This window comes from Teleopsis dalmanni, chromosome 2, assembly GCF_002237135.1.
Source record: "Teleopsis dalmanni isolate 2A chromosome 2, ASM223713v2, whole genome shotgun sequence".
In the NCBI taxonomy this organism is placed as follows: Eukaryota; Metazoa; Arthropoda; class Insecta; order Diptera; family Diopsidae; genus Teleopsis; species Teleopsis dalmanni.
The window spans coordinates 236,329,862-236,351,461 of record NC_051847.1 but is presented as its reverse complement, the minus strand read 5'-3'; the positions used below and the strand labels follow the sequence as shown (position 1 = coordinate 236,351,461).

Genomic DNA, 21,600 nt, shown 5'->3' with positions numbered 1-21,600 from the left:
GAAGATATTCCGCTTTCCAAATGAAGGTCAGAATGTCGTCCGTTGAGGACCTCCTAATGTCAAAAGGGGAGAGCAGCTCTCCTCTCAGTAACCTCCTCCTGGCCCAGATCAAGGCTGGGCAGTCACAGAGAATGTGACTGAAAGTCTCGTCTGCTTCTAAGCAGAGTCGACACTCCATCTCTTCGGACCTGTTAAATATCCCACCAGCAGTCTCAACTCTGTTCTGCTCAAGAGGGATACCTTACCATAACTGTAGAGATGAACCAGCTGTTTACAGGTATTATGTAGTGAAAAATCTCATCTATTATACTATAATATGATAAAGTATAGTGTTAACGAACAACTTAACAGGGACTGATCACAAGTATGTACATCTATTTTTAAAAATTTAATTTAAAATGAAATAACTTCGTTATCAATATTAGTAGTACACATATTTACATATATACTTATACAGCAAAACATATATACACTGTTTTAATAAAATTAATGTTATAAATTTTCTTTGAAATTAATATTAAATATACAATATAAATAAAAAGCATATTATATATAAAAAGCAAAATATATTAATATTTTATAAAGTATATACTAGTCACCATTATTATATTTTTATTAAAAACAAAAACAAAACAACAAAAAGTTAAAAAATGCCAATTTATGGATGCCAATTGATGGGATTCTACGAATGTAACAGGTAATGATTATTACATGAGGTGGATAATGTGAGTGATTTGGTTAAAGAAAAATGTAAAAATTGTAGAGCAAAATAGTTTGCATCATTTTATTCAAATTTCTTTTGTAGTTTTTTAAAGCCAAATAACAACAAAATGATACAACAGTTCTTTATAAATATTTCATTACAAGCACAAAACTTAACTTTTAACACACCACAACATATTAAACATCCAAATAATTATAATTAATTATTTTCATTTTCAATTAGCAAAATAATTAAAAATTTTAAACCGTTGAGAATTTTAAAATTTAAAAAAGCAAATTAAAATTTATTTAAACAATTTAAATCAAAAGTAGCAAACTATTTCTTTACCATATATGTAATGTATATTAGTTATTTTCTATATAAAGACAATAAATTTAGAAAGTAATTTCATGGTCCAATAAATACAAAAATATCGTATGGGAGCTTAGAAAGATATGAGAGAGTATGAGCGACAATATGTGCTCTCGATGTAGTGATTGGATTTGCATCTCAAAGCCACGTTTGTTTACCTGGACTATTACTAGTCTAGGTTTACTATAACAAACATTACTAACAGGAATAAAACAGCAGGTCTTTGGGTTACAATAACAACAGTACTATTATTAGTAGTATTAATAAATCAAAACATTGCTGCTGTTGGCACTATGTTTTTTTTTATTTTTGGTACATAGTTTTTGCATTTACATTGTTGCTTTTTTTTGTAGCTCTTAATTTAAAAAACCCTAAACTCAATTCAAATCTATATATTACTTAATGTGAGAGAATAAAATTTTAATGTGAGAAATTATGATAACAGAAAAACGACAAGAAAATTTGTTATAATAATAAAGTCGTCGAATTTATAGAGAACCCTTGTATAAATAACTTTAATAGGCACGTTTTATTTTTACCGTATATACATATACACTAAATTTTTGTATATAGCCAAATGAAAGACTTAAAAAAAATAATTCAGTTTCTATATGCACAGCAGTGCATTTAAAAAATTAGCTGAATTCTCATATTGTCTTGACACAATATTATAGAAAATAAAATAAAAAATAAAACACGGTTAATATTAAAACATTTATCAAAATTTTTGGTTACAGGAAACTATTTAATAGTCGTTTTACACAGCACAACTAATTGAAATTTTGCTCGTTCGGCTCGTTTTACTAAAAACATGTTCACACAGCTAATCATAATTTTATCTTAATCTTGTTTCTAGTAGTTAGATTCGTAAATGAAAATGCCGAACACATCGCAGCAATGTTTTGTTTGCTTTACTTTAGTTTATAAGCAATATTGCTCTAGAATTATACCATTGTGAATTACACATCTAAATTTAACTAGATTTTGATAATGACAATAAAAATAAATAGGCCTATTAATATTAACGACATCTTTACGCCTGAAACTGATTTTTAATAGAAGACAGAAACAGAAGGGTTACATTTTATCCATTCACTTTCGCGCGAAAAAGAGATAATTACTGATTTAAAAATTTTCTCAATGGAAACTATATTTTAATAGAAATGTTTTTTGAACAGTAGTGATTTACAACAACAAAAAATTCATATTTTTAACTAATTACATTTTTTGCAGAATACAGCTGTTTTTTTAGTATTGCTAAATATCCAGTGTTAGTGATATTTTTTTAAAATATTTTTTATACAAAGTTATATGTAAATAATTTTTTATTTTAGACTGCAGGTACCAAAGATAGAACTTGTATCCTATCAAATTTAAATCAGAATCAGTGTTAATTAACCAACTGACCAACTGGACTTTTGCAAACAATTTGTTATTCTTCTAACAAATTCACTAGCTGTGTTATATTATATCATTCTTTGTGACTGTCCAGCTTTAATAACGCAGAGAAGAAACCTGTTTCATAAAGAATTTCTGTCACCAGAACAGATTAAGAACTCTTCTCTAGATTTAGTTCTAGACTGTATTCACAAAGCTTTAAGGGGCTTTGTTTAATCAATAGTGAAACTGGTACAATAGGTCTCTTCTGGCCGCAGTACCGGCTGTTGGGCAATTTTCACGTCTACTTTTTAATAATAATAATATATTATATCAATATTATAAACCAATTTTAGAATAATAGAATTAAATTAATCATAGTGTTAAATGTTATACCACACTTTACATTTATATGCAAACAAACGTTTTACAGGATTATACGAAACACTCTATATGTCCTATGAAGTATTTACATTAAAATATGAAGTATTTACTATAAAGTATTTTCACTTTTTAAAATATAAACAAAAATTTGAATATCTTTATAAATATTACTTATTAAAAATCTGAGTTGTTAAATAACAAAGGTCTCCTCGGTTAAATTAATTTTTATTATACAAAACAAAAAATATTTATACAAGCCCGAGTAATATAAGCCTGTTACTTGCAGTCCAAACAAATTACATAGGGACTATAAAATAATTTAAAAAAACTCGAATAATTGCTAACACTACTGATGATAAGTACTTGGCAATACTCTAAACAGGATTGTGTGGTTAACCAAACTTCAATAAATTAACTAAAATGTTTGTTGTTGTCTTTTTATTTATATTCGAATCCTTCTAACTTTTAATTTCTTTCTTTTTGTTATAAGATGAGTAACTTTCGGCAAGAAAAAAAAAATAACATTGAAAAACTATTAAACTTTAAGTTTCAGTATAGTGTAAACACAATTAAAAAAAAAACAAAAGCAATTAAAACTCATTTTCAAGCGTCAAAAGCTGCCGCTTATGGATCGTATTTTAATAGTCAAATCTATGGAATTTAATTATAATTTTAATTGAAAATTATAATGAAGTCAAATAATTAAAATTAAAATTATTTGAATAGACAGACTATAAAATATTATTTGAAAGCTTGTAGTTTTCTAAAGTGTTGATGTAACATAACAAATTATATATTATTTTTATTTACCTAGTGTGTAACTAAAGTAGCACTTATTTTTTAGATAGTGTTATCTTTGACATACTTCATTTTAAATAAAGTTAAAAATAAACTTGTACTTGCAGTCTCAAAAAAACTATTCACGAATATGTAATTAAATACAAGAGAAATAATTCCAAGACCACTGATGATGAGTATTTGGTAATAATCGAAAATAAAATAAAAAAAAATATTTGTTGTTGTAGTTCACTACTTTTCGAAATCTCTCTGTTAAAAATAGAGATTTGTATCATTTGCTCGCATAAGATTTGTATCATTGTTTGGATTAAGAAATTACTTTTTAAATTCATTTTTTTTATATAGAAAACAACATGATTGTGTATCATGTTAATGATGACTTTGCTTATAATAGAAATGAATTAGATATTGAAAACCATAATACACAATTTATGTTATTATAAGAAATCAATTCATATTAGGTATATTGACAAGCTCTTCACAGTAAATGCAATTTTCGCTTTTAAGTTAAAAATTTTGTAGCATTTTTTGTTATCTAATATAAACATAGTCCATAACCAATGTTCTGTTTGTTTTAAATTTGTTGTGTAAGTTTTAAGTGAAATTGGTGTGTATAAAAATTGTGATAGGATTTGGAGTTTATATGTTTGCAAAATCATGCAGAATGCGTTTGAATTTTGAGTGGGATTAAGTGAATTGCATGGCATATGTTGTTATTGTATGTAATTTTTTTTTGGTATTGTGTTGTACATCGCCATCAACTCACCACATGTGGCACTCTCTGTTGCATCATTTGTATATCCTCGTATGAATATACTGGTTGCTGATAATATGGCAATCCAGTCTGAATATATTGACTAACCATTTGAATATTAGACACCATACCAGCATTATTAGCTGCGCTGTTCTTATTGCCTGACGAAACAGTAGAAGCGGATGCAGTGGCTGCTACGACTGAGGATACATTGTTATTATTAACACTACTAACGCTGTTCGCACTGTTAGTTGCACTGGTATTATTATTACCAACAGAATTTGCACTATTCGCATTGACACTATTAGAAGAGGCAGAATTTGATACTTTCGAGTTCGATAATCCTCCAAGCGATGTTGAACTGATGCTATTTGCAGCAGTGGCTGCTGCATTAACCGCGCTGGATACCGAACTCACTGAAGTATTGCTATTGCTAGCACTGTTTGACGAAGCACTGCAAAAGAACAAAAAAAACATATTATTTATAAATCATTATTTTCTTTTATTAATTTAATTAATTTAACTGTATTTTAATATGGTTAATCAACAATTTTTATATTGTGATAGCATGCATTTTAAGATATATATACTTAGCTCAATCAATCCTTTTTCAATAGTTACATAGTATCATGACGTGTAGTCTTACCTGTCAAAATGCGTGGTGTTAGATGCAGATGTAGTGTCCTTTAACTTAGCACTAGTACTAAAGTTACTGTATTGAGACGATGATGTGCTTGTGCTACCAGCAAACCTAAGTGTGACACAAGGGACATGGGTGATTCAATTATTTATTTGGTTTGGTTGTTAGAATTAAACGAAAAAAAAGGTGTAAAGAAATTTTTTAAGACAGTGGTTTACACAATTACAAACACACATTTTAATATCTAAATTTGATGTAAACTACACTTTTATAGCAAAATATGAGAATGTTAATAATTAGTTCTATAAATCTATGAACAATACTTTACAACATCAATAGAGAACACAAATACGATAATATTTCTACTGATTTATAAATACATATGTATTAAGACAGTTCCTAAGTTCGAAGTTAAAGAATTGCAGAAATAATAAAAAAATTTTAAATAGTACAATAATTCCATTTATTATTTATTTTTTACCAATAGACTTCTCTAGCCAAAAAATGTACCACAAAAATTTCTTTAATTTTCTCATAGTAACATTGGATTGAATTTTTACAACAGCAACGCAACTAAAATGCTGCAGTGAAAGCGATGCCAGCAACTATACTTATTGGTTTCAAGTGCAGCCGGGCCTACGTCCCAGAGCCACTCGTCGAGTTCGATGACCAAATGCTGTTCAACACTCCCAAAAGGGACTATACAAGCAGAGCTCTGTAGGCTATAAAAACCATATATATCAAAAAATATTTATCGCACACACAAAACTCCGTCCAATCGACCTTTAGACCCACTCAACCCCCACTTTGTAGTCCCTCGCTTGCCTACCCTCAATCAACCATTACCTATCAACATCCTAACCCATGTATACGTCTTGCGAATAGTTGCATATTATCTGCTGTCCAGATCTCAGCGATTTAGAACAACAAATTTTTCCCAACGATTCCAAGAACGGCCGGTTTTATGTCCCGAAGTTACTTATCGAAGACGACCAATACTTTTCAAGATCCTCAAAGAGGTTACACAAGTAAATCCCGTCGGGCTACAACAATCCAAAAACGTATTACGAACCTGAGAAAATATTCAAATATTTTACAAGAACAGTTTTAAAACATCAGATCTATATATGCCAAAACATAATTATTACAGACCGACGGTGCTAATAAAAATTGAAAAACTCTGATATAAACAATATCTGTTCCTAATAATTATAAGAAAAATTGATTTCCTATATTTTGTTTGTCATATATTTGACATTCTTTACACTCAAACTTTTATAAATAAAGTCAATGAATTTAATAGAATAAGTATTTGCCACCGAACTTTTATGAATAAAATCATTGGATAAAATCATTAAGTGAGTCTATTCGATTTAATTATATGGTCTAAATCCTAGATGTTCAGCTCGAAAAACATGAAGTTTCATGTTTTTTTAAAAAGTTCTTTAGGCTTATTTAATTAACTCAAAATAAAGTGGGAAGATCTTGGACGCTTTAAAGTGTTTTACATCAAACATTATTACACTGCTCTAAACATTATTCTTGCTCATCTACGGTCTAATCAACTTATCGTAATGTAATGAAGAAATTTAGATCAAGTGAGAAGATTTTGGATGAAATGGTACTGTTTTTGGATCAAGTAGCAGTGTTTTGGATCAAGTAATAATGTTTTAGATCAAGTAGTTCAATTTTGATTCAAGTAGTAATGTTTTGGATCAAGTAGTACAGTTTTGGTTCAAGTGGCAGCCACACAAAGTGTAAATAAAAATCGTCGTCGTTTGTTCAAACCTTTTTGACACCATAAGGTAAAGAAAACATCATTATTTAAAGGCGTATTAAATAAAGAACCATTTCTTGTGCAGAAAACTTGAAAAGCAACTTTAAACAAACCCACTATTTGATAGAAAAATATTTTTTTAGTAATGATTGTTCAATTTGAGCTTGTTTTTCAATATTTGATATATTTTTCAAAGTTTTCAGTTTATCAGTTTCAGTTTTTTTTGAGATATGGGAAGTTTTTATGAAAAGTTTTATTTTTGAATACCCGAAAATTTGGCTCTCTAAATATTAAAGCACTATTTCGATTTTCCTGATTAAAGTTGGAAATTTTAACAGGGGAAACACTAACAAGTGGCAATTTTTTACATTTACTTGCTACCAGAGGTTTATGTAATAAATGTAAAAATTGCATGTTGTAGTTGGCAAAAGATAAGGAGCGGCCGTAAGCTCCTAGGAGCGAATTCACAAAGCGCATTTTTTTTGAACCTAGAATCTAAGCGATTTCTGATATTAAATCGCTTAGAAATGGAACACTCATTACACATCGAAAACAGAAAACCAATTTTTATAAATTCATTCTTAAAATAACTTAAACATTGAATCCTAAATGTATTTAATATATATTGAAAATTGATAACACAGAACATCAAAAAGAAGCTATTTCAAACACCAAACATATTAGATATTAAACATCTTTAAATGAAACAATTAACAATGAAGTGTTGTGCATGCAATAATAACTTAACATGAGTTTTTAATTGCTAATACATACCCTGTATTACTTGTCAGGCCAGTATTACCATAAACATTCTGACTGGTCTGATATGAATTTTGCTGTGATGGATAACCCGTCGATAAATATGCAGCATTAGTGTTTCCGCTATTAGTTAAATTTTTATTGATTTTTAAAAAAAGGTTTAAATGTATCAGTAAAGTGTTAAGTAGTTAAAGTGTTTTTTAACAAAAAGTTAGCATAAAAATATTTTTAATAAAATAAACAAAACTTTAAACGTTAGCGGTTTTAATAAATAAAACAAGAAACAAAGTCAATATGGTTTTTGCTTACGTTGAGCTATTTGTACCATTGCCACCAACAGGAATGTTTTGTGATGAACTACCACTACCACTGACATTATTACTAACAACTGCATTCGTAGTGCTTGGGGCAGCGCCGGTCTGTTGTGACTGCTGATACGTATTTACTGAATTCTGTTGATAGGAACCGTATTGCGGTTGATACGTATTTGCTGCTGATGACTGTAAATTAATTAAAAAAGGTAATAAAGGTAAATAAAAAATATTTTTATAAAATGTTTATCTTAAAATAACATGTTACTAACCTGAACGTTAACATAACTTGAGTTAGTATAGCCCTGTGGTGCATTTTGTTGATAAGCATTATTCGATTTATTACCAGTGGGATTAGTTTGATAACTGCTTTGATATCCAGTTGCATTTGTTGAGTTGGATTGATTGTATGGGTCATTTTTAGCTAACTGATCCAATGCATTATTATTTCCACTAACAGATGCAACATTATTGACATTTGAGGAAACTTGTTGCTGTTGATTAGAACTTCGTTGAACGTAACTGGTGGATAAAGAGTCTCCCTATATTAATATAAAAAATTAATATTACAAATATAACCACTTTTTATTAAAAATGCTTACAATTTGGGAATTTTGCAGTCCAGTAGTAAGTGTAGATGGTTGCACATTCGTTTTCCCTTGGTAATCATTCGTAACATCCTGTTGTGATTGCACTAATTGCTGTTGTTGTGCATCAATCGTCACAGAATTGTTAAACTTCTCCGAAAGAGTATCGAAAGAATCTTCATTGCCAAAATCTAAACCTCCAAATTGCACATCGAGATAACCAATATTATTTAGAGTATCACCTGGCATTTCAACAGCAGTCGATGGTATCTAAAATTATTTAAAAATTTAAATATTTTTATATAGTTAGAAAACACATTTAAAAAGTATAGCATAAATAAAAATTTCATAATTATTTATAGCAAATTATAAAAATTTTATAGTTGTAGTATTCTCTTATAGCGTATGGAAAAATATTAATCGTATTGGAATCTCTACAAAAACCCGTATTTAAATTACGACGTTTCGGAAATTATAATCGTGTAAATGTTGTTTTTATATATAAAGTTATAAATTTTAAAATAAAATAAATGTTCTATTACAAACCTTTGACGGTGGTGGTAATTTTGGTCGCGTCCTTCTAACTTGTGGCTGCTGTGCATTTGACAATTGCGTTTGATCAACAGTCACACTTCCACCTACATTTGATGTAGCAGAATTACCAAAAACGTTTGCATATGATGTTGGATATTGTACTCCGCTGTTTTGTGCGTATGACACCATTTGCTGTTGTTGTACATTGGCTGCAGCTGCACTCTGCGACGTAAGTGAATTGAAATACTGAGATTGTTCCGCAGATAGGGTACCGGAAGGTTTTATCTGTGGTTGCTGATGGTGTTGCTGAACTTGTTGTACTAAATTTGCTGCAGCAGCGGAAGCATTGGTAAAACTGTCCACTGCACTATTATATTGTGAAGCATTGAGAGATGCTCCCGTCAGCGCACTATTTGCAGTTCCCGACACTGATTGCTGTTGTAGTGCGGTATTGTTAACAGCAGCACTATACTGCATCAATGGTGAAGTAACAGAGGATACCGAATTTTGAACACCAGTCACAGATGATGCATCTTCCACAAGATTGCTACCAGCGTTTACTGCGCTGCCTACTAGAGCATTTAAATGAGATCCTTGTTGCTGTGAAGAAGCACCACCAAGCACTGATGTACCTAAATGATGCTCTAGACCAGGTGGCGCTGATAGTTCAGAAGTACCACCAGTATTGCCACTAACAACATTCGCCGTTGTCTGATTTGACAAATTACTTGGTGTAAATACTTGACTTTCTTTCAAAGAACCCATATACTCCTCATTGTCCCAATCCCCCCATGCATCATCTTGCGACTGTTGTTGCTTTTCAGCATTTTGGGCTATGGTATTATCCCACAGTTCAACCTCTTGATGATCTTCATTGGTATTTTGGCGAGATCCGTAACTATGACTACCACGATCATTTCGTGGTCCTCTACCAAGTCCACCCATGCGACTACCACCTCTACCACCACGTCCCATATAGCTACCACCTCGGCCACCGCCACTTCGGCCACCACCACGACGATAATTGTCGTCACCACGATCACCACCCCGGTCTCTGTCACCACGAGATTCTCGTAAATTGCGATCATTTTCACGAGACTCTCTACCACGCCCTATTTTAAACACATATATTGATATAATAAAAACACAATAAATGCGCTATAATATTAATACATACATCCACGACTGTCAGTACCACCGCGACCACCACGATTACTAGAACGGTTACGCGATTTTTCACGTTTATCCGTGTTAGCATTTGAGTCATTCCATTCACCTTCACCTTCCTGCGCAGCATTTGCAGCCTTATTTTTTTTCTTCTTTGATGAAGTTTCAAATGCGCCCTAAACAACATATTATATATATTAGGAGTGAAATCGTACCATAGATATAATATTTAATAGCTTACCACTGGTAAGGTTTCCAACAAGAACACAACTGCCTTTTCTAAATTGTTATCGCATTCATACAAAGCACAGCATACTTCTTCCTCGGACCGTTGCGTCATCTCTATCAACGTAGCAACTTTTTCACGCATCTGCGGGTCCTCATTTGTATTGCTGTTTGTTATCTGGGCAATCCTTAATTGTTCAGCAGTTGGCTATAAATAAAAATGAAAAAATGTTGAGTATGCTCATGTGAACTATGTAATTTTAAGTCATACCTTAATGTGGCCCTTTTCTTTTTCTGTTTTAACAACATCTGTCTTTTTGGTTACTGTTTGACCAGTGGGATCACTTCCGCCGCCGCCGCCACCACCAGTGACGGTATTTGACTTCTTTTGATTGCGACCTCCGCCGCTGGTTCGAGTTTGTGTGCTCATATCTATATACACTATATATACAAATTAACTGGAATAAATATATATAATAATATAAAAATTATAAAATGACACCAGATTATACCAGTATAAAATATATCCTTACAAGCTTCCGATATTTAGAAACTTTAAAGAATTTTTGATTTCTAAAAGAAAATAATAATTTGCTTTTTTGAAATCAAACCAAAAAACAAAATTCTATCTAGGATTATAGTTTATTTAAATGCATTGTTGCAAATGCGCACTTAGGCTAGGCGATAGGACACGAGTATGCAATAAGATAACTATAAAATGCATTATATTAAAATTTTTGATATTTACAGATGCTATTAGTTATAATAATTAATTTGTTCATAACAAAAAAAATAAATTGAGTTCATTGAACGTTTGCACAAAGTACACCAAGAAGAAAAATTACAGATTGGAGTGATTAAGCACATGAAAATACGACCGATAAAAGAACCTCTTGCAGAGCCTAAATGCCCCACAAATATATATATATATATATGTATATTAAATCGGGTCACTGTATAAAATGAGTAAATACATCATAAAAATTAAATTTTCACTAATTGCACTTTTAAGAAACTATTACTATTATTTTAATATATAGTTTTATTTTAAATAACAAGTATCACATTTTGTAGACCACCGCAGACATCATTTTAAATTTTTGCATTTACTTTGCAAAATTAAAAAGTTAGTTTTTGATTTTTCTCTACACTCTTTTCATATTTAAACATTTAAAACTTTGTATCAACACATTTTCATAAACTTCAATTGAAATTAAATTTATTTATATTCAATTTATACCTTATTTGAAGCGAAAAATGTTGAATTGCATACACAAAAATTGATTTATAAAATTTTATCGCTTCGGCTTTTAGCCTATTCTTTTATTATGTTCGGCTTTCGTGTTGCAAATATATAGTTATCTCATTTTCTCATATACAATAAAAGACTTCTAATTAGAAATTCAAATATCACTGACAGTGTAGCCAGCCTATAATTTAAATGTGTATTATCGCACTAACTCGCTTTTGATATGTTCGAAAACAAATAATTGTTATAACATTTAAAATATATATTTTACTGATATAATGAAGTGCAATTTTTTCAACATAAAGAATTTAGCAATGGGTGCCAATTATACAGCTTAATTATATATATATATAGAGCATGCTTAAGGCTTTACATAATTACACGTGTTTTAATAAATTTAATTCCATACTATTTTATATACTAAAAAATCATTTGCTTTTATTTTTTATTTACACACAGTTCACATGTGCTTATAATTTTTAAGTAACAATAATATTAGTACAAAACTCTACTTCGTATAACACATTATTCATAATATAACACAAGTGCATATAGGTGGCATCACTTTAATAAACAGAAAACGCGTGATAAAGTAGAAAATATAACGGCACTAAGCAAAACTATGATAAACAGTCCAAAGAAGGAATAAAGACCGGACAAAATGGAGAACCTATGATTTTTATACATGAACACTTTTTTTTTTGCAAAACAACTTATTAAGAATCATTTCATATTATAAGAAAAAATTTCTTTTTTTTATAAAATTCTTATAATACATTTTCGGAAAAATACATGTAATAATGATTAATGTTCATGCGGCCGACGCCATTTCTATACAAATTTTATCTAGCTATCACTTTTACACTTATTTTGTAATTGCGTTTTTTGAACTTTATTCACATAATCACATAAAACGGCACTGCGTTGATGGAATAAATTTATTAGAAATTAATATTTTTATATGTACCACAATATGTTGTTTTACTCTTGAAATATGTACTTGAGACTTTTTATTTAAACTATTACAAAAATTGTCGTTTAACTATACATAAAATGATAAATATTTTTCAGCGAACAAAAACGATACCTGCAAATGGTGAGACTATATTAATATTTGCGAATGCTACCAGACCACAAAAAATCAAATCGATGCATAAAACACAATATGACATAACCACATGTTATACACACAAGTTACCGATAGAGTCTAATCGGCATTTTTGACATTACCTTTTCTATTAAGAATTTTATTTATTAAAAACAGATATTTTTTCATGTATATTTCTGTTATAATAAAACGCTCATTTTGATATTGCAAAATATATATGAAGTTATTGAGTAATTTTTGTGCAGACTAATTGGGCATTGAAATATAAACTATAATATATTAATTATATTTAAATAAATTATATTTTATTGAAATACTAGTCCAATACTTCGACTATTTTCGATAGTCAGTTTCAGAGAATTGATCATTACTTAAATGATCCGGGTTAATTACCCGGTCAAAAATTATATAAGTTTTTTGGTCACAAAAAAGAATAAAATATATAGAAGTCGAATATATATATATATTATATATAACATAAAAAAAACTTGTAGCTCATATAAACATTTAATATTTAGTTAAAATTACCTGTCAGATTCGATTTTCCACGTATATAAATACAATAAGCTTCACAAAGGTCTTTGAACCAGTTTCTTGAATACTCTCTTATGAAGCACTATAGGAAAGATATAAATTAATGAATGCAATGAATACAATAATGAACACAATAAGTTTCACAAAGGGATTTGAACAAATTTCTTGAGCTCACATAAACATTATAAACATTTAATATTTAATTAAAATTACCTGTCAGATTCGATTTTCCACGTATATAAATATAAGCTTCACAAAGGTCTTTGAACCAGTTTCTTGAATACTCTCTTATGAAGCACTATAGGAAAGAATTAAATTAATGAATACAATGAACACAATAAGTTTCACAAAGGGATTTGAACAAATTTCTTGAGCTCACATAAACATTATAAACATTTAATATTTAATTAAATTACCTGTCAAATTCGGTTTTCCACGTATATAAATATAAGCTTCACAAAGGTCTTTGAACCAGTTTCTTGAATGCTCTCTTATGGAACACTATAGGAAATATAAAAATTAATGAATGCAATGAATACAATAATGAACACAATAAGTTTCACGAAGGGCTTTGAACAAGTTTCTTGAGCTCACATATACAGTATAAACATTTAATATTTAGTTAATTTTACCTGTCAGATTCCGCTTTCCGCGTATATAAATATAAGCTTCACAAAGGTCTTTGGACAAGGTTCTTGAATGCTCTCTTATAAAACAATATAAGAAAGATAAAAATTAATGAATACAATAATGAACACAATCAATGAATGCAATGTTTCACAAAATGCTTTGAACAAGTTTCTTGAATGCTCTCTTATGAAACAATATGGTAAAGATAAAAATTAATGCCAAGTAAAAAATTTTCAATATTTGAAAAAAATTCCTAGCTTACTTAGATTGTTAAAAACTTCTTAACATGTAGAAATACAATTACAACTACCAGACTACTACATTTTTAAATTTCATTTTTAAATCTAGTGGTACGTTTACATAATGCTTATCTTGACTGCAAATTTTGTCTAATTTTGTCAACTACCAGACTACCAAATTTATATATTTCATTTTTAAATCTAGTGGTACGTTTACATAATGCTTATCTTGACTGCAAATTTTGTCTAATACAAATTAAGTATTTACACTTTAACATCCAGAATTTAGCGAACAGTGAGACAAGCAAAAAAAAAGAAAAAGGAATTTAATTTTTATTTGAGATTTACTTTTCAATATGATTCGTTATAATTTGATTTTTAATTCTGACTCAAGTTGTTAACTATTGTTTTCTATTTATTTAAAATAAATAGAAAATTTACAAGTTATTCGTCAATTCCTTGACTTCTATGTTTAATTTATTAAATACAATTGATTTTATAGCATAGACGAGATCGCACATTATTATTAAGTCTGTATATGTTCATTTTTTGCTAATTTGAAATATTGAAATTATATTTGTGGAGTTTATATGACTAGGTCTAGTTGCAATTTATTGTTCATTAAAGTTTTCAATACTAGTAATAGTACCAATTTACATCAAATTATAATAAATTAATATTTATTTATATTATTGAAACTTAATAAATACAAATATTGGCCGTGCTTTTTTTATTATTTATTTTATATTTAATTAGTACATATTGTATTTTACAATAATATATGTGACTGTTTTCATTTGATTAGTTTTACTGAAAAACTGAATAAATATAGATACGAGTTATATACAATTTAATAATAATAACTTAATAACAAAAAACATGATATTCATATAGCTGATTCTTAACGATAATAAATAGAACTTGTCAGGAAATATTTAAAATGATATTAGAACGTACACACTTGTTAAGATAAATTCGAAAATAAGATAACGATAGTCTAAACATACAATTATTATACTTAAATTCAACTAATTTTCTTATAGTACATTCACACTGTCTCATTTAAACACTTGCTCATTTATATATGAGTGAACGTTCACATTATAATTGATATGCACTTAGCGGAATTTTTTAAATCTTGCCTAATAATACATTTAATATATGATAGATCATTTATATACATTTAATATATCAATTAATTAATACTTACTTCTTAGGTGCTTTTGTTTACAGCTCAGCTCAGTGGTTTGTTTACATTTTACATATAAAATATATGTCGCATATTTCATATATTTGTAATTTTTTTGTGGGAAATTTATTTTTAAGAGTTGCATTCGACATTTTTCGCTTCAGCTGACTTAATGATAATGAGCTCATTTATTTGAAATCTTTTTGTATAGTAAATCATCCTCATTAGTGGCTATAATGAGCAAACTAGTTTAAATAAGACAATGTGTATGTGCTAAAACCTATATAGGCCGTGTGCGAATTCAAGTATATCGAGGGGAAATAGTAAATTATGTTGGTATGGCAGCGAATGTTGGTATTTACCAGAATTTCAAGTAGGGTACATTAGATGAAAATTAGGTGTTATCATTATGAAAATTTTAGAAGATTTTTAATAAATAAATATATAAATTTGAAAGCTTTTAACCGAAAAAAATAAAAAAGTGCAATAAATAAATAAATAAATATTCACATAAGTGCAGTGCAAAAAATCCCTAGGAAATTTCAAATTACTATGCCTTAATTTACTCTAACTCGCACACGGCCTCTCTAGTAATTAAGAATAATAAAAGGCTGTTTTATATTATTAATTTTAGTTGTGTTTTTATTGTATGAATTATCATAGTGCTAGACCAGAGATGTAGCCGATTATATATTTAATTTTTAACACAATTCGTTTGTTTTGTTTTTGCTGCTCCTATTGAAATATGTTGTATGTATCATTTTTAATATTAAATAATTATTTGTTTTTTAACTATATACGCTCCATATGCCGACATAACTTTTATGTACAATATTTCATCGAAACTCATATATAATATAACATCTCTGTGTAAACATATGCTACTTTTGACATTTCTAGTAATTGCCTTGTGTGCAGGCTTTTTTTAAATTAAGTAACAAATTATTTGATACTTTATTGCCACAAATTGTATTAATTAAAATTTAAAACAATGTCGATTTCACCTCTGTCACCAGCTAGCGGCATTGGTCGTTTTTACAAACGATCTGCGAAAATTATACGATTTCAAAGAATGGGCTGTACAAATCGTCCGTTTTTTCATATTGTCGTAATGGAGGTATGTATATTATTGAAGTCTTAACATTGCTCAATATTACATTGTTGGTTTTTATAGCGAAGAAAAGAGCAACACCAACCCATTATAGAGCAAGTTGGTACTTACGATCCGAGTCCAAATCAATATAATGAGCGATTAGTAGCGTTTAATTTTGAACGTATACGACATTGGTTAGGTAACGGCGCTCATCTTTCAACGCCAGTTGCTGAATTATTAGGAATTTCTGGACTTTTGCCAATACATCCACGTACTTATATGACAGCTTGGCGTAGTAGGCAGAAAATTGCAACAAAGGAAGCAGAAGATGCCAAAACAAATGCAAATGATAAAGAAGATTCAGTTAAACAAGACACATAAAACTTGAGACAAATCAGCAATAATTATTTTAAGTTTTATTTAAATTTTAAATAAAAAGCTTCCACCACAAGCTATTAAAAGAAAATAGTTTTAATGATTACTAAATGTTAATAAAAAATATTCAATGACCAGTTCAATATACATATTCTATAAATTGATATTTTTTGGTTGGTTATCTATTGGAGTTTACAAAGCTACCTTCATCAAAAAAATTACTCTTAATATATGTACATTTGTTTATGCGGTCTTATTTAATGCTTTTGTTGTATATCCATTGGGGCTTGCTTGTGAAGACCTTTTGAAAGAAGGCGAATGGCACTTGATCATCACTGGCGACGAAAAGGCCCCGGGACACTTAACATATATTTGTTTATGCGATTCTATTCAAAAAGAATAGATCTATTCTTGCATTTACTATTAAGATAATTTTAATTAAATACTGAATCATAAGATTCAGTTTCCAACAGTCCAAATTTACTTCGCATACATTTTAAACCAACTGTGAGAATATAATAAACTTTAGCTAATTATTCTAAACCGTTATTATTCATATCTTGTTTTATTGATTACTAAAATTAACACAATTCACTTATTTAACGATCATATTAAACAAACTTTCATATATTTCAGTACATAAAATTTTTGTTATTTATATAAAAAAATATATATGATCCCAAATCCTTATATAACAATGTGTCTAAAATCAATTATGCGGTGTGATAAAATAAAAGTGTAGAGAGATTTCAAAAGTATTATGGTTGAAGAAGCTTCTTAAATTTTTGTATAAAACACCGAATTAAATAGGAAACTGAAGACGTGTTTGTAACGTTTATTCTTTCTTTAATACAGCTTCTGCGGAATTCCTGGCTTTATTAAGAAAGTCATCAATTGCCTTATCAGCAGCTAAAATAAATAAATTATAACAATTAGCATTACAAATGATAAAAGACGAATAATAAGTAATAAATCTTACCCTTGTGATGTTTTAAGAAGAATGGACGAACAACGTGTGTATAAATAAGAAATGAACCATTTTTCTCGATTGGAAGCATGCACCAGATTAGGAAAACGCACTATTTAAAAAAAATTAGTATGAGATTCGTAAAAATCTAATTTAGGAAACAAAATTACCTTAAGCAGCCAATAGAATGGTATGATGTGGGTCAATACAACTGAAAAATATTCAATAATCGATAAAAGTCCATAGCACACCCAATATGTTAGCCACTTTGTATCATCCAATTTTGGTGAGGATTCAATAGCATGAATTGATATATAGGCAGGATATACAACACCAATAATGTTACATAGAAGTTGAGCGCCATAACCAAATATCAAATAAAAAGCACAAAATGCTGCAACACCTATAGAGAAATAAAAAAAAGAAAAATAATTTAAATTTAATTATTATTATAATTTATTAAATTTATTTAAATAATTTAAATTTATACACAGTTAATTTATAGAAATTTTCAAACCTAACGATAAATTTGCTTAGTTTTGTCTTTATATTTGGTGCTGTTAGCTGTTACTTCTATTCTTAATGCTAGTGTTTTTTTTTTTTTGGTAATATTTTTAATATTTGCATTAATTTTTCTTAATGCTGCTGGCTAGCATTTATGACTTTTCTATATTTTACTGCACAAACATGAGGTAACTTAAGCAATCAATGTTTGCTTGGGTCAAGAGATATGACTTCATTTAATATTCTTTGTTGAGGATTGTTTAGATTTATTTGGAAGGTATTTGTAGCAATAGTTAGAGGAAAAAGATGTAGAGGTAGGCTGTATCACCGGTGGATTGATCGAGATAAGCAAGCATGCACAAAACGTACTTGTAGCTCGTTGAAAAAGGCGAGCAAGCAGTAGAGACGCCTGAAGAGACATACTGCGTCAGGCTTAAACCCAGTAACGGGTTCTTATGGCCATTTAATTAAGTGTTTATTTTCAATATATTTTAGTGATAAAAACTGTAATATTTATTAATATTAGTTTAAGAATTCCGCTATGTGTTAATCATGGACTACGTATTTTAGAATGTTTGGTTAATAGACGTATTGCGACCTCGTGAAATTTTATGTTAAATTTACTATTTTATTAAAATTCGATTTTCAATAGTTCTATTTAAATTAAAAAAGAAAAAAACAATTTAAAATTGAGGAACTTTATAACGAAATTCGTAATAACAATATGCAACGAACACACTTATCATGGATTATATACTGTATTCCCTATAAGTAAAGGAGATAAGAAGAACATAGTAACATTATTAATACATATGTAGTGTAATAGATATTTCGAATGTAGCGCCAAGGAATACTACCTAAAATATACTATGTTGTTCTATAAGTTCGTGAAATGTGATATGCTTGTCTATAATAGAACTAAAAGTTCGAAGTTATATTAATATTTTATCTCTAAATAAGAAAAGAATTTCACAAGTATATAAATAATATTTCATTTCGATTTGTTAATTTGTTCTTTGTTCACATGTCATTTGAAGATGACGTGTCAGTGTAAAATATTGTTTATCATGCAGTGATTAAAATTTAAAAAAACAAAAATAAAGACTTAACGATGAAAATTTACTACACCGAAGTGGCGAATGGATAATGTTCGTAAGTGGGCCAGTTTCTTAAAAAGAAGTTGCACAAATTTTGAAGATGATTCACGTAAACGATGTCCAAAAACACCCTGAACACCAGAAATTGATTTACAGATAGAGATTAAGCAGAAGCTCTAGGCATTTTTTTAGGCATAGCGCCGAAAAATATATCATGTCAAGTTTTGGGTATCAAGAAAGTGCTTTATGGGTACAAGTTTACTAACATCTTTAAAATAATAAACAAAAAGAGGTGCAACTTCATTCACAAAGTAGTAAAAATTCATTGATGATCGGAATTGTGAGGCCACCAAAATTATTCTTAAAATAAAAAACAAAAACCAAAAAAATATGTCTCATCTAACAACCAGCATATTTGCAAGATTTGCTTCGCGTTGGCTTTTAACAAAAGATGAAAATATGTCTCTTTTAATGATCAAGCAGTTAACATGAAAGAAATATAAAGATGTATATGGGTAGTGTGAAAAGAAAGGGGATTGTTTAAAAGTACAAATGGATTAAACATGGATGAGATATAAATTGAAGTCAACCAGTGTTAAGGTGGAGAAACCTAGCTACTTCGACTGAGCGAGCCCAAATAATCGTTCTATTCGCCAATTTTACTTCTCTCTACAGTTTTTTCGTTCTCCTCAAAATATTTTTTCTCATTTTCATGGAAAATAAAATAAATCAAGAAAATTACTACCTCTGACTATCTGCTATTTTTTTTTTACTACTCAAAATATTCTTTTATAGAAATTGTGGTCATACAAAGACCAGCCTATTGTTCAATTTCACTTTTCTCTGACTACTTTTTTTGCGCGCCTCAAAATGTATCGGATATACTTCGTTCTGACTTTGACTAACCCTCTTTGTCCACACCTTAAAATATTCATTCTTGGAAGAAAATGTATCTCATTTAAAAACCATCTTATGCGTCAAATTTACTTCCTTCAAACTACTAACTTTTCGTACACCTCAAAATTTGTTCAGCGTGACTTCTCTCTAACACTAATCTGTTATCACACGACAATATATTCTTCATGGACAGTGTGTCTTATAAAAAGACGAGCCTATTCATTAGATTTACTTTCCTCTTACTATAATCTCTTCTTAAATCACAATATATTGTGTAATGGAAAGTGTATTTCATGTTAAGATCAGCATACTCGTCAGATTTACTTCGCTCTTACTATAATCTCACACCACAATATATATATTGATTTACTTCCCTCTTACTATAATCTCACACCACAATATATTGTTTTATGAAAAGTGTGTCTCACATAAAGACCAGTCTATTCGTCAGATTTACGTCCCGACAACTAATTATCTGCTATCTACAACTCTATCTAAAGACCAGCCTATTCGTCAGAATTATGTCCCTCTAACTACTATTTTTTCACAGTCTTCAAAAATATTTTTTTGTGGAAAATTATTCCTATGCAGCCAGTACCAACCCATTGGCAGTGAGCTTTATTTTCAGAGTAAACAAAAATGTGAATGTATGTATGTAATTAAACTATTTTAATAAATCTGAATTTCCGTATCCCGATTGTTTATATATAGGTCGTATTTATTTTATTTTAATGTTAATTTTTTCTTGACGATATTGACGCGTCTTTATGACGAAAAGAAACTAAAAGTTAAATGGATTCGAATAGCAAATAAATTTTATTTTTAGGAGTGATGGATGTTTCGGTTAAAGGCGTTCGGTGGGTATATGTTAATTTTTTTTTTTTAATTTAAAAAAAAGAAATGCTAAGTTTCAACTTCACAAATCGATTACGTGTTAAAGTATGTGTATGTATTCCACGTGTTAACGTGTAAAAAGGTTCTAGATAAAATTGTAATAAAATTTATGTATTTAAGTATGTGCTATTTATGCTAATCATGATAATTAAAATAACGCTGATGATGATGCGAAGCGATCAAAGGTATTTATTTAGAAGATATGTATGTAAGTATATAGAGCAATGACTTTGACATGCAATTGCATTTATTTTATTATATTTGCTAAAACTAGATTTTTAATTAACTTAAAAAAAAGGTAATTACTCATTCCGAAATGCTGATTTAACATTTTGCAATGAAGTTAAAAATATATCACGTATCGTATCACTAAGTATCACTAACGATAAATGAACAATTTAAGTTAATAGATAAAATATTAAAACTATTATTGTTA

The 21,600-nt window shown here is 29.1% G+C and overlaps 3 protein-coding genes across 11 annotated transcripts in view; 1 reads left to right on the top strand and 2 right to left on the bottom strand.

The window, feature by feature from the left end:
- Positions 1–4,265: 4,265 nt before the first annotated feature.
- Positions 4,266–21,600, bottom strand: part of LOC119686254 (protein lingerer-like) — a 19,220-nt gene continuing 1,885 nt past the window's right edge. The window contains exons 2-13 of one of the 9 annotated variants that reach the window (XM_038100786.1): positions 13,493–13,577; positions 13,274–13,361; positions 10,660–10,829; positions 10,405–10,596; positions 10,174–10,339; positions 9,009–10,108; positions 8,478–8,732; positions 8,148–8,417; positions 7,874–8,064; positions 7,580–7,687; positions 5,035–5,139; positions 4,266–4,842 (exon numbers count right to left, since the gene is read on the bottom strand). In XM_038100786.1, coding sequence (XP_037956714.1) covers positions 4,392–4,842; positions 5,035–5,139; positions 7,580–7,687; positions 7,874–8,064; positions 8,148–8,417; positions 8,478–8,732; positions 9,009–10,108; positions 10,174–10,339; positions 10,405–10,596; positions 10,660–10,818 — 2,997 coding nt within the window. In that variant the 5' untranslated portion in view covers positions 10,819–10,829; positions 13,274–13,361; positions 13,493–13,577 and the 3' untranslated portion in view covers positions 4,266–4,391. The other 8 variants (XM_038100788.1, XM_038100789.1, XM_038100784.1 and 5 more) reach the window with 8 other exon arrangements.
- On the top strand, positions 16,244–16,885 carry LOC119686256 (probable 28S ribosomal protein S16, mitochondrial). Its single transcript, XM_038100794.1, has 2 exons — positions 16,244–16,454; positions 16,512–16,885. Exons 1-2 carry the CDS (start codon positions 16,329–16,331, stop codon positions 16,809–16,811), a joined length of 426 nt encoding a protein of 141 aa, XP_037956722.1. The 5' UTR covers positions 16,244–16,328; the 3' UTR covers positions 16,812–16,885.
- Positions 17,352–18,188, bottom strand: LOC119686257 (receptor expression-enhancing protein 5-like; the record flags this gene model as incomplete). The annotated part of the gene is made up of 3 exons (XM_038100795.1): positions 17,352–17,714; positions 17,785–17,884; positions 17,943–18,188. Coding segments are annotated over 3 exons (420 nt in total), but the record flags the coding sequence as incomplete, so codon positions are not given.